Source organism: Rhinopithecus bieti, unplaced genomic scaffold, assembly GCF_001698545.2.
Source record: "Rhinopithecus bieti isolate Rb0 unplaced genomic scaffold, ASM169854v2 scaffold_36008, whole genome shotgun sequence".
NCBI classification, from domain to species: Eukaryota; Metazoa; Chordata; class Mammalia; order Primates; family Cercopithecidae; genus Rhinopithecus; species Rhinopithecus bieti.
The window spans coordinates 806908-817725 of record NW_016816204.1 but is presented as its reverse complement, the minus strand read 5'-3'; the positions used below and the strand labels follow the sequence as shown (position 1 = coordinate 817725).

Here is a 10818-nt window from a genome sequence, read left to right as displayed (position 1 = left end):
GTAACCTTTGACATGTATATTCCTAAGCCCACTTGGGTGTCATCTGGAAACTTTATGGCATGCTCTAGTCTGTGGCAATCAGGATAACCCTGATTATACCACCTTCTAATCAACTACATAAAGAGGGTGAACACCAGGGTCACCAACACCTATTTCCCAACTACAGTGGACAGCAGCTTTTTAGCTTTGCCAACATTCGGGCCGGCACGTGTGTTTGTGCATGATTATTTGTCTCATGTACTATTGAATAAACGTCTTTGTAAACAAATATGAATGTGGTTTTGTGGGTATGGGTGTAGTTGTGTAAGCAACTGGAGCTCAGGTCTGTCTTAAAGTTTGCATAATGAATGTTTAGTATTTGGCTTTAATTAGTCTCTGTGCCTTGTTAGCCTCAGCTTTCATCTGCCCTCAAATATCAGAGGAAGAATGAGTTCATTTTCTTTGAAGTTTATTGACTAATACTGGTGGCAGAGCAAATTCCATAAATGAGCAGGTTCCATATGGAGCAAGTAGAAGGGGAGCTCTGAGTTGGTGAGGAAGGATGCATGGAGTGGGGACTTGGAGTAAAGGATGGAAAGGTAGATCTCTCCTTTTTCCCTCCATTCCCATAAGGATACTGGATTAACAATGGGGGCTATCTGCTCAGCATTCCCTCTCCAAATTGGAGCCAGAAACGGGAAACAATGCAAATCAGAGGAGGAAACACCTCACAGCTCCTCTGTTTCTCCATCCAAGGGGATGCCAATATCCACGTTGTAGTCTACAGGCTCCCCAGAGCTCAGCCAGGGAATAGGGGTTCGATTGAAAGAAGGCCTGTTGGAGAGGTTCTGGTTGTAGAGGACCAGGGGTTCACTCAGCAAGGGCCCCAAGTCAAACTTGGGCATCTGGAAGGTCATGCGTTTGGAGGCCTTCTCATATCCACCATAGGGCATTGCCGTCCTGAGAAGGGGACACATTATTTAATTAAGAATCAGAATAAAAGAAACAGAGCCTTATCATGAGATGCTGCCCTCTTTGAGAATAGGGAAGTCTGGGAATTCTGGTTTGGGATTGCATCTGTACTCCTTCTTCTTCCCTAGCATCCCATTTTGCCCTGGTTAGCTTGTTTCCCCAAAGCTAATAATGAGAAAAGAACTCTAGTGTGTACTAAATAGAGACTCTTGGATAGCTGTAACCCAGACCAGCATTTCAGATAAAGTGACCCCAAATACTATAGACCCAAGTGTCTGAGATCACCTTACATGACAATGTAGAAAGGCCAGGTGTGGTGGCTCACACCTGTAATCCCAGCATTTTGGGAGGCCAGTGTGGGCGGATCACTTGAGACCAGGAGTTTGAGACCAGCCTAGCCAACATGGTGAAACACCATCTCTACTAAAAATACAAAAAAAAAAAAAAAATTAGCTGGGCATGGTGGTGCACACCGGTCATCCCAGCTACTCAGGTGGCTGAGCTATAAGAATTGCTTGAACCCAGGAGGTGGAGGTTGCAGTGAGCCGAGATTGCACCACTGCACTCCAGCCTGGGCAACAGAGCAAGACTCTGTCTCAAAAAAAAAAAAAAAAAAATACAATGTAGAGACCCCCTCCCTCTAACCCTAGTGGATAGTGGATGACCTGGCTGAGAGCAATTAATGTTGCCTGGAAAATCCAGGTTCCTTAGGACCAAATACAAGAGCACTTTTCTAGCTGTTCCCTATCCTTTCACACAGACCTCCTCTCCATGGGCTAGAGAAGCCTATTTCCAAAAGAACAGATACTTAGGGCCATCTAAAGCAGGGTGGCCGGGCATGGTGGCTCATGCCTGCAATCCCAGCACTTTGGGAGCCCGAGGCGGGCAGATCACCTGAGGTCAGGAGTTCGAGACCAGCCTGGCCAACATCGTGAAACCCCATCTCTACTAAAAATACAAAAATTAGCTGGGCGTGGTGGCATGCACCTGTAATCCCAGCTACTAGGGAGACTGAGGCAGGAAAATCACTTGAACCCAGGAGGCAGAGGTTGCAGTGAGCCAAGATCATGCCACTGCACTCCAGCCTGGGCGACAAGAGCAAAACTGAATCTAAATAAATAAATAAATAAATAAATAAAGCAGGGTATAAGGAAATAGAATCATATTACAGGGAGAATGATGGCATCCTAACCTTGACTGGAAGAGAGCCTCAACAGGCCTTCAGACATGTAAAATATTATTCCCATTTAACATTCAAAGCGACCCAGGCTCAGAGGTAGAGTGAATTCCCCATGCCTACACAGCTAATAAATGACCATTGAACTAGAATTCAAATCTACCTCCCAGCAAATTTTTCCTTCATCACACTGCTATAATGAAGCTGAGATAGAGTGAAAAGAGCAGGGCCTTTGATTAGCACCCCCATATCCCTGCCATCTTTCCTTAACTGCCTTCTGAAACATTTGAATTAGTCTCCATCCTAACTAAAGACACAGTGCCTCACACTAGAATGCATCTGGTTCCTTCCTCACCACCCCTACCTGTTGAAGGACTTATATTTGGGAAGTTCAGCTTTGGCCCCATAGGCCAGCAGGTCAATGCCAAGTTCCACTTTTTGCTGGGCGTCAACCCCCATGGCTCGCTCCCATGGGGAAATATAGGTCTTGAACACAGTGATATGTTTTCCTTCTCCGCCTGCCTGGTCTCCTGGTAGCCATGGGAGAGAAAAGTCAGTCAAATGATAGCAGTTAGTAGCCAATGAAAGTTAATCCCACGTCCCTACACTAGGGAAATTGCAGGAGCCAGGGACTAAAGATATAATATCCTGGTAATTGTATAAGGTTTGTGGCATAACGATAGTCTGTGGGCAGATCTGTGACTGAATCCAAAAAGCCAGGAAGGTAATGGAAAAACAAGGCTTCTGGGTAGAATAGACACATCTCTATATACTCCTAGACCCAGGGAATTCACCAAGATATTTATGATAAACTGATATTATTATATTTAATATTAAGATATTTAAACTGGCCTCCTCTGCTCCCCACACCCAGTGTAGACATCATTCCTGGAACAACTCTGCTCTAGGGACCAAACACATTACTCTTGGGTAAGTGTACTTGCCTGATCCTGTCTCACCAACCCCTGCTGTGCCAGCAGCTCCTCCTCTGCCAGCCTGGCCCGCAGGACCACCTGTACCCCCAGCTCCAGACCCAGAGCCCAGATGGTGCTGCTGATCAGATCCATACTGTCCGGCAGAGCCACTGCCCCCTGCCTGGCCGCCACCTCTGCCATTGCTCTTGCTGTAGGAGAATCCCTGAGCAGCTGTGCCCAGCTGTCCCCCCACTGTCGGAAGGAACTTCTGGAAGTGATCCTGAAAAGAAGACAAAGTGAGGGGAAGGTTAGCAATGGGTATGGAAAATATACAAAAACAGAGGTATGTTTAGCAAAGGCAGAAACAGTGTCTAACAAGAAGACCCTGAATTTTCTGAGATTTCCCCCTCCAGTTGATGGGTAGTACATGGGCTGACTGACAGAATTAAACTCTTCATTTTGTTGGTTTGATTTTTTTGTTGTTTTTTTGAGACAGAGTTTCACCCCTGTTGCCCAGGCTGGAGTGTAATGATATGATCTTGGCTCACTGCAACCTCCGCCTCCTGGGTTCAAGCAGTGCCCAGCCTCAGCCTCCTAAGTACCTGGGATTACAGGCATGCACCATCACACCTGGCTAATTTTGTATTTTTAGTAGAGACAGGGTTTCTTCACGTTGGTCAGGCTGGTCTCAAACTCCCGACCTCAGGGGATCTGCCTGCATCGGCTTCCCAAAGTGCTGGGATTACAGGCATGAGCCACCTCACCTGGCCTGAATTAAACTCTTCTTAAGAGGTAGGACCCCCTTGGCTCGTTTCCTCCAGTTATACCTAGGGTAAGGGCAGGGCATTCTCCATGCTCCCCTTTCTCATCCTTAACAAGTCAAAAAAGACCAAGATTCCTGCCCAACTTAAAAAAAAAAAAATGAAAACAATATTTTGCTTTTTGAGACAGAATCTGGCTCTGTCACCCAGGCTGGAGTGCAGTGGCACAATCTCGGCCCCCTGCAACCTCCACCTCCCTGGCCCAGGCGATCCTCCCACCTCAGCCTCCCAAGTAGCTGGGACTACTGGCATGCCACCACACCCAGCTAAATTTTGTAATTTTTTTTCCTAGAGACAGGATTTGCCATGTGCGCAGGCTGGTCTCAAACTCCTGGGCTCAAGTGATCCATCTGCCTCAGCCTCCCAAAGTGCTGAGATAACAAGCATGAGCTGTGCGCAGCCCCAACTAAAATTTGGGAGGATGGGGTTGCCATGGAGAACCCAGTCTTAATTACAAGGACTAGAGCAATTTCTGCCTCCTCCCTTCCTCAGCTTGTCCAACAGTCAGAACTCTCTTCTCTCTCCTTCTTTCTCTCCCTCTCTCCTCTTGGTGCCTGTTGGACCAGGACTTCCTGACTGAAACTGTAGCAGGTGGGGGGAAGGGTGGCCAAAAGGGCAATATTAGATTCAAACCCGAAGCCTAAAAATAACCCCACCAACTTCTTCAGGAGGCTCTCCTGGCCATCCCACCATGTACACCCCAATGCTCCACCCAGTGTAACCAGACCCAGGCAGAGAAGAGGGCTTTTGGCCTCCTAAAGTTAGATATGAGCAGCTCAGCACTTTTACTCTGCTCCTATATGAGGACCAATGACAGACACTTCTGCTCCCGGCCCCATGCAGGCATCTAATTCCACTCTCTCCCAGACACTTAGAGAAGGTGGAGAAGGAAGAAAGGAAATGGAGAAGGCCCTTCTTCCTCAGCTATACCATCCTGTGCCTGGCCTCTCTCCAGTCTCCTCTTTCTTTGGAGAAGGAGCCTGACTAGAATATATCTTGAAGGACAGTTTCAGTCTCCACACTTGGGGCTCCTTAGGGAATAGACTGACCTTTTAAATGAAAGAATGGCTCAAATGGGAGATGGCTGTAGAAACTCAATTAACTCTTTCTAGGGTTGCCAGATTTAGCAAATAATATACAGGATACCAATTAAATTTGAATTTCAGATGCACAACAAATATATATATTTTTTGAGACAGAGTCTCTGTCACCCAGGCTGGAGTGCAGTGGCATGAACATGGCTCATGTTCATGCAGCCTCTACCTCCCAGGCTCAAGCCATCCTCCCACCTCAGCCTCCAGAGTAGCTGGATTACAGGTGTGTGCCACCACACCCAGCTAACTTTTTAATTTTTTAATTTTTTGTAGAGACAGAGTCTTGCCATGTTGCCCAGGCTGGTCTCCAACTCCTGGACTCAAGCAGTCCTCCTGCCTTGGCATCCCAAAGTGCTGGGATTATAGGTGTGAGCTATCACACTTGACCCAAATACTTTTTTAGTGTAGATATGCCCCAAATGTTGCATGGGATTTACTTATACTAAAAAGTTATTCATTTGCATCTGAAATTCAAATTTAAGTGGACATCCTGTATTTTTATTTTAATGTCCCAAATATTGCATGGGACATATTTAAAAAAGAATTCATTGTGCATTTGAAACTCAAATTTAATTGGGTATTCTGTATTTTAAAATTTCAATTTTATTATTTGCCGTATCTTCTTTCTTTTTCTTTTCTCTCTTTCTTTCTTTCTTTCTTTCTTTCTTTCTTTCTTTCTTTCTTTCTTTTTTTGAGACAGAGTTTCACTCTTGTTGCCCAGGCTGGAGTGCAATGGCACAATCTGGGCTCACTGCAACTCTGCCTCCTGGGTTCAAGTGATTCTCCTACCTCAGCCTCCTGAGTAGCTGGGATCACAGGCACCCACGACTACGCCCAGCTAATTTTTTGTATTTTTAGTAGAGATGGGGTTTCACTATGTTGGCCAGGCTGGTCTCGAAAGACCTCAGGTGATCCACCTGCCTCGGCCTCCCAAAGTGCTGGGATTACAGGTGTGAGAGCCACCATGCCCGGCTGCCTTATCTTCTTTCTAAAATATTTTTAAAACTTTATCTTTATGTCCCAAATATTGCACGGAGCATATTTTACTAAAATATTATTCATTGTGTATCTCAACTTCAAAATACAAGACTAGACTGCCCCACTGGGCATCCTGTGTTTTATCTGGCAACCTATCTTTAACACTTACCCTTACTGGGAAGGAATTTTCTCCCTAAGGGTGTGGTATTCTCCAATCCTTCAGTGGCTCTCTGATGGAAACTGGGTTTCAGAGGTGGGCTGTAACTCACCCTGGAGCTGCTGAGGGCTCAATATATCTGGGGGTTTAACAAATTTATAAATTTTCAGGGAGGGGATGTTGACTGCATTTTGGAGGCTCAAGGCCTACTAACAAGCTGTCAGAACAGGCACCAGGCTTTGAGACAGTGATAAAGTTCCAGACTCACCATTGAGCTGTCAGAGAAAACATCAGGGTGGTTCTCATAAATAAACTTCTCCACCCTCATCTGCCGCAGTTTGAACATCTTGGAGCCCCGGTTGGTAAGCAGCGACAGTTCCTCCAACATCACATCCCTTGGGACACTGATCTTTTTGCCCAGGTTCAAGCCTGAGCCCTCCTGTCCACCTTTCAGGGAGGCAAAGAAGAATCAAGGGAAAGAGGAAAGTAGGGTTTTCTGGGCTCTGAATGCAGACCTCATCCACAACTAAGTGTGAATGTGTGTCCTGGCAGAGATCATTTAGGGGAACAAATGCTGTCTAGTTTGTGAAGGACTTTGATTTCCTGGGACTTGGAGAGAATGCATGGAAACAGGGGTGCATTGTGGAGATAATGGGAATACTAGAGTGGAGAGGCCAATGGGGTAAAAGAGGCATGGGCATGGGGTACAGAGCAAAAGGAGTAAAGGAACATCATAGATGGAGGCCATTGGAGAAAGCATGGCATCAGGAAAAGCCCAGAGGCCAATCTTATGTGGAATGTAAATACAGATGCCATATATATACATATTTTTTTATTTTTTATTATTATTATTATTTATTGTTTTGAGACAGAGTCCTGCTCTGTCACCCAGGCTAGAGTGCAATAGCATGATCTCAGCTCACTGCAGCCTCCGCCTCCCAGGTTCAAGCAATTCTCCTGCCTCAACCTCTTGGGTCGCTGGGATTGCAGGCCCGCACCACCATCCCTGGCTAATTTTTATATTTTTTGGTAGAGACAGGGTTTCACCATGTTGGCCAGTCTGGTCTCAAACTCCTGAGCTCAACTGACCTACCAGCCACGGCCTCCCAAAATGCTGGGATTACAGGCGTGAGTCACGACGCCCAGCCTACATTTTTATTTATTTTATTTTACTTTTGAGACAGAGTTTGTTTGTTTTTTGTCAGAGACTTGCTCTGTCACCCAGGCTGAAGTGCAATGGTACGATCTCAGCTCACTGTAGACTCCATTTCCTGGGTTCAAGTGATTCTCCTGCCTCAGTCTCCCAAGTAGCCGGGATTACAGGCACTCGGCACCATGCCCAGGTAATTTTTCTATTTTTGTAGAGACAGGGTTTCACCATGTTGGCCGGGCTGGTCTTCAACTTCTGACTTTAGGTGATCGGCCCACCTCAGCCTCCCAAAGTGCTGGGATTACAGGCATGAGCCACCATGCCACCACGTCCAGTCTTTTTTTTTTTTTTTAATGGAGATGAGGTCTCATTATGTTGTCCAGGCTGGTCTTGAACTCCTGGGCTCAAGTGATCCTCTCACCTCAGCCTCCCAAAGTGCTGGAATTACAGGTGTGAGACACAGCCCCAGCCCTATTTGTATTATTTATATTGAGACAGGGTCTCACTCTGACACCCAGGCTGGAGTATAGTGTCGCAATCACAGCTCATGGCAGCCTCCATCTCCCAGGTTCAAGCGATCGTCCCACCTTAGCCTCTGGAGTAGCTGGGACTCTAGGTGCATGCCACTATACCTGGCTAATTTTTGTACTTTTGTAGAGACGAGATTTCACCATGTGCCCAGGCCAGTCTCAAATCCCTGAGTTCAAGCGATCCACCAGCCTTGGCCTCTCAAAGTTCTGGGATTACAGGCGTGAGCCACTGCACCTGGTCCAGACTTCTGTCTTAACTACTTTCCCTTTTCTTTCCCTCAGTGAGCTCTGGCTCCAAAGAGTCTCTAAGTATTGAAGAGCTCTTCACATGCATGTACCCCTGCCCATCCCCAGGAAACATGCCTGTGCAGTTTTCCATTTTAAGTACTTACACAAGCTCCCTAGCTCTGGGGAAAGAAGTAAGGGAAATTAACCACTTATTGAGACCTGGGACTATAGGTATGCATCACCATGCCTGGCTAATTTTTTTTTTTTTTTTTTGTAGAAATGAGGTTTTGCCATGTTGCCCAGGCTGGTCTCAAACTTCTGTGCCAGTCTCCATTATATTTTCTTCCTCAAATATACCTCACTGACTCATGGGTCCTGTGGTCCTGGACCTGTGCAGGGTAACATGGCAGGGTATTGTCTCAGATTATGAAGTAAAAAGGGCAGAAGGTGTTGAATCCTTTCTTTCTCCCTACCCTTCTTATCCTTCCCTCTCCCACTCTCCATCACCTGCCTTCCCACCAGTTAATTTCTCTTGTCTGTTCACCCTAAGATATATATTTCTGGGACTCGGGTTAGGGATGCTCTTAAGAAGTCCCACACTAGGTAGAAGCAAACGTGTCCTACCTCCAGTGAGTTCCATGATCAGCTTGCTGGATTTCCTCTTCTTATTAGGGGCCGGGGTTCCTGAGAGCGGCATTGTGGAGGTGGATTCAGCCTGGATAGGGTGGGAAGGAGGACTTGGAGGACGGACAGGGACTGGGAAGAGTGAGTGTCTGTAGGAGACCACTACTTCTTAACCTGGGTTTAAGGGCTTGAGGGGACAAAAATATATATTTCTTTCTTTTTTAGAGACAGGATCTCACTCTGTCACCCAGGCTGGAGTGCAATGGCACAAAAATGTATTTTTTTCTTTTTTAGAGACAGGATTGCACTCTGTCACCCAGGCTGGAGCGCAATGGCACAATCATGCCTCACTACAGCCTCAACCTCCCTGGACTCAGGTGATCCTCCAACTTCAGCCTCCCAAGTAGCTGGGACTATAGGTGTGCATCACCATGCCTGGCTAATTTTTTTTTTTTTTTTTTTTTGTAGAAATGAGGTTTTGCCATGTTGCCCAGGCTGATCTCAAACTCCTGGGCTCAAGCAGTCCTCCTGCCTCCCAAAGTGCTGAGATTACAGGGGCGAGCCACTTCGCCTGACCCAGATTTTCAAAGAAGTATGTATTTCCCCAAAAGGTGAAAACTAGCGCTTTAGGGCTTCTCTTTTCTTGGGATGCAGGACAGGAAGTATAGATGCACACCGGCCCCTATTGTCTACCAACTTGTTGTGAGCTGTTTTTTATAGAGTCAGTGCAGGAATTAGGAACATAGCTAGGGGTGGGGAGTGTTTAAAAAAAAACAATAATACAGGCAGGGCAATGCACCCCCCAGGTTTCATCAACTTGGCATGATTTGAAGTTTTTATTTGCATTGGGATATCAGACTGGGACTGTGATTCCAGGCTCTGGTCTCTCCTCAGTCTTCCCCCATTCCCCAGGAGGACAGAGAAATGTTCTGCCAGGGTTGAGGAGATTCAGCCAAAAACACTCTCCATAGGAAGGAGAGATTGTTGCTCCTTCATCAGGCCAGCTGGAACATGGCCTGGGAAGTCATGGCCCTGCTCCTGCAATCACTCCCGCCACAGACCCCAGAGTGGGGCAGGTGTGGAATTGGGAAGGGTAGGGAGCATCCAAATCCCGACACATGTAAATTCAGCAATATCATAGCAGTGGGGAATTGGGGTGGGGTAGAAACGTAGTAATAGGATCTGGCAATGGAAAGGGACAAACTGGGATAAGATAGACTCCAATCCCTTCTTAAGAGAAGTTGGCACTCAGTGAAATGCTGTCCTCTTCTAAGTCCTGTCTCAAAAAAATATATCTGCAACTCTACTGACTTAGGGGGGTCTCCCTTCCCATTCTTCCAGTGCTCCCCTGACATCTCCATTCCCCCCAAACTCCTGGGCCCCTCTCCTTCCAACTGGACAGCTGGGAGCTGAGCATAGATGAGGAGAGGGGAGACTCCCCCAGGATCAAGAATCACAATTGTAGACACAGAAATAGAAGTCAACAGAGTGGGCTCCAACCTCTCTAACGATAGAGCTGGAGACTTACCGGCTGCTCGGGCGGTGGTCAGGTCTCCCTGGGGTCCAGCAGCTTTGGAGGACTGAGCTGCTATGACCGGAGAACACGAGCTGGGCAGGCGTGGGGGCAGCACTGGCAGTGGGGGAGGGAAATTAGTTATTAATAGAGATGATGAGCGCAAGCAGCTCAAATGGCACAGGGGGTACTGAGACCCTGGAACCAAGATCCCTCCCTCTTTGCCTAGAGGCTCAGGAAGGAGGGAAAAGGCCTTTGGGATTCTCCCACTGAACTGTCTGAGCCAGGGATCAGTCTGCCCAGGGACTCCCCTTCACACTGCACCTAGAGCCTGAGATCCAAACAAGCACTTAGGTAGAAACTGAAGACTGAGAGGGAGACAGGAAGTAGACAGCAAGTATTGGATAGGAATTCAGTCAGAGAGAGCGTCTGGGGAACATGCCCTGAGGGCCACACAGAGCCAATCCAGGGCAGAGTGGAGAGACCTGTGGGTGTATTTGGGGCAGGGAGAGCTTAAAGCGCTATGTTTGGGGATGAAAAGGGAAGTCTTCACAATGGAACTGCTCTTTCAAAGTTCCTGGATAGCAAACCCAGTACCTCCTACAAAGGAATTTTGTGGGGAATACTTGACAATTATTCTGTCTGCCTCACTCTATTCTTTTTTTTTTTTTTTTTTTTTTT

At 46.9% G+C, this 10818-nt stretch overlaps 1 protein-coding gene across 1 annotated transcript; it reads right to left on the bottom strand.

Moving 5' to 3' along the window:
- Positions 1 to 431: 431 nt before the first annotated feature.
- MYOZ1 (myozenin 1) lies at positions 432 to 10254 on the bottom strand. The gene is made up of 6 exons (XM_017854554.1): positions 10153 to 10254; positions 8625 to 8715; positions 6361 to 6539; positions 3073 to 3322; positions 2493 to 2658; positions 432 to 939 (listed from the first exon to the last, which is right to left on the bottom strand). The coding sequence occupies exons 2-6, from the start codon at positions 8695 to 8697 to the stop codon at positions 708 to 710; spliced, it is 900 nt and encodes a 299-aa protein (XP_017710043.1). The 5' UTR covers positions 8698 to 8715; positions 10153 to 10254; the 3' UTR covers positions 432 to 707.
- Positions 10255 to 10818: the final 564 nt, after the last annotated feature.

What these genes read in the sequence shown, in the direction of transcription:
- MYOZ1 (XM_017854554.1), bottom strand. Translation starts at nt 8,697, where the DNA reads ATGCCGCTCTCAGGAACCCCGGCCCCTAATAAGAAGAGGAAATCCAGC. An exon ending in GGTTGGTGAGACAGGATCAG is followed by an intron (nt 2,659 to 3,072) that starts GCAAGTACACTT and finishes CATGGCTACCAG; the next exon opens with GAGACCAGGCAGGCGGAGAA. An exon ending in AAATATAAGTCCTTCAACAG is followed by an intron (nt 940 to 2,492) that starts GTAGGGGTGGTG and finishes TCCCCTTCTCAG; the next exon opens with GACGGCAATGCCCTATGGTG.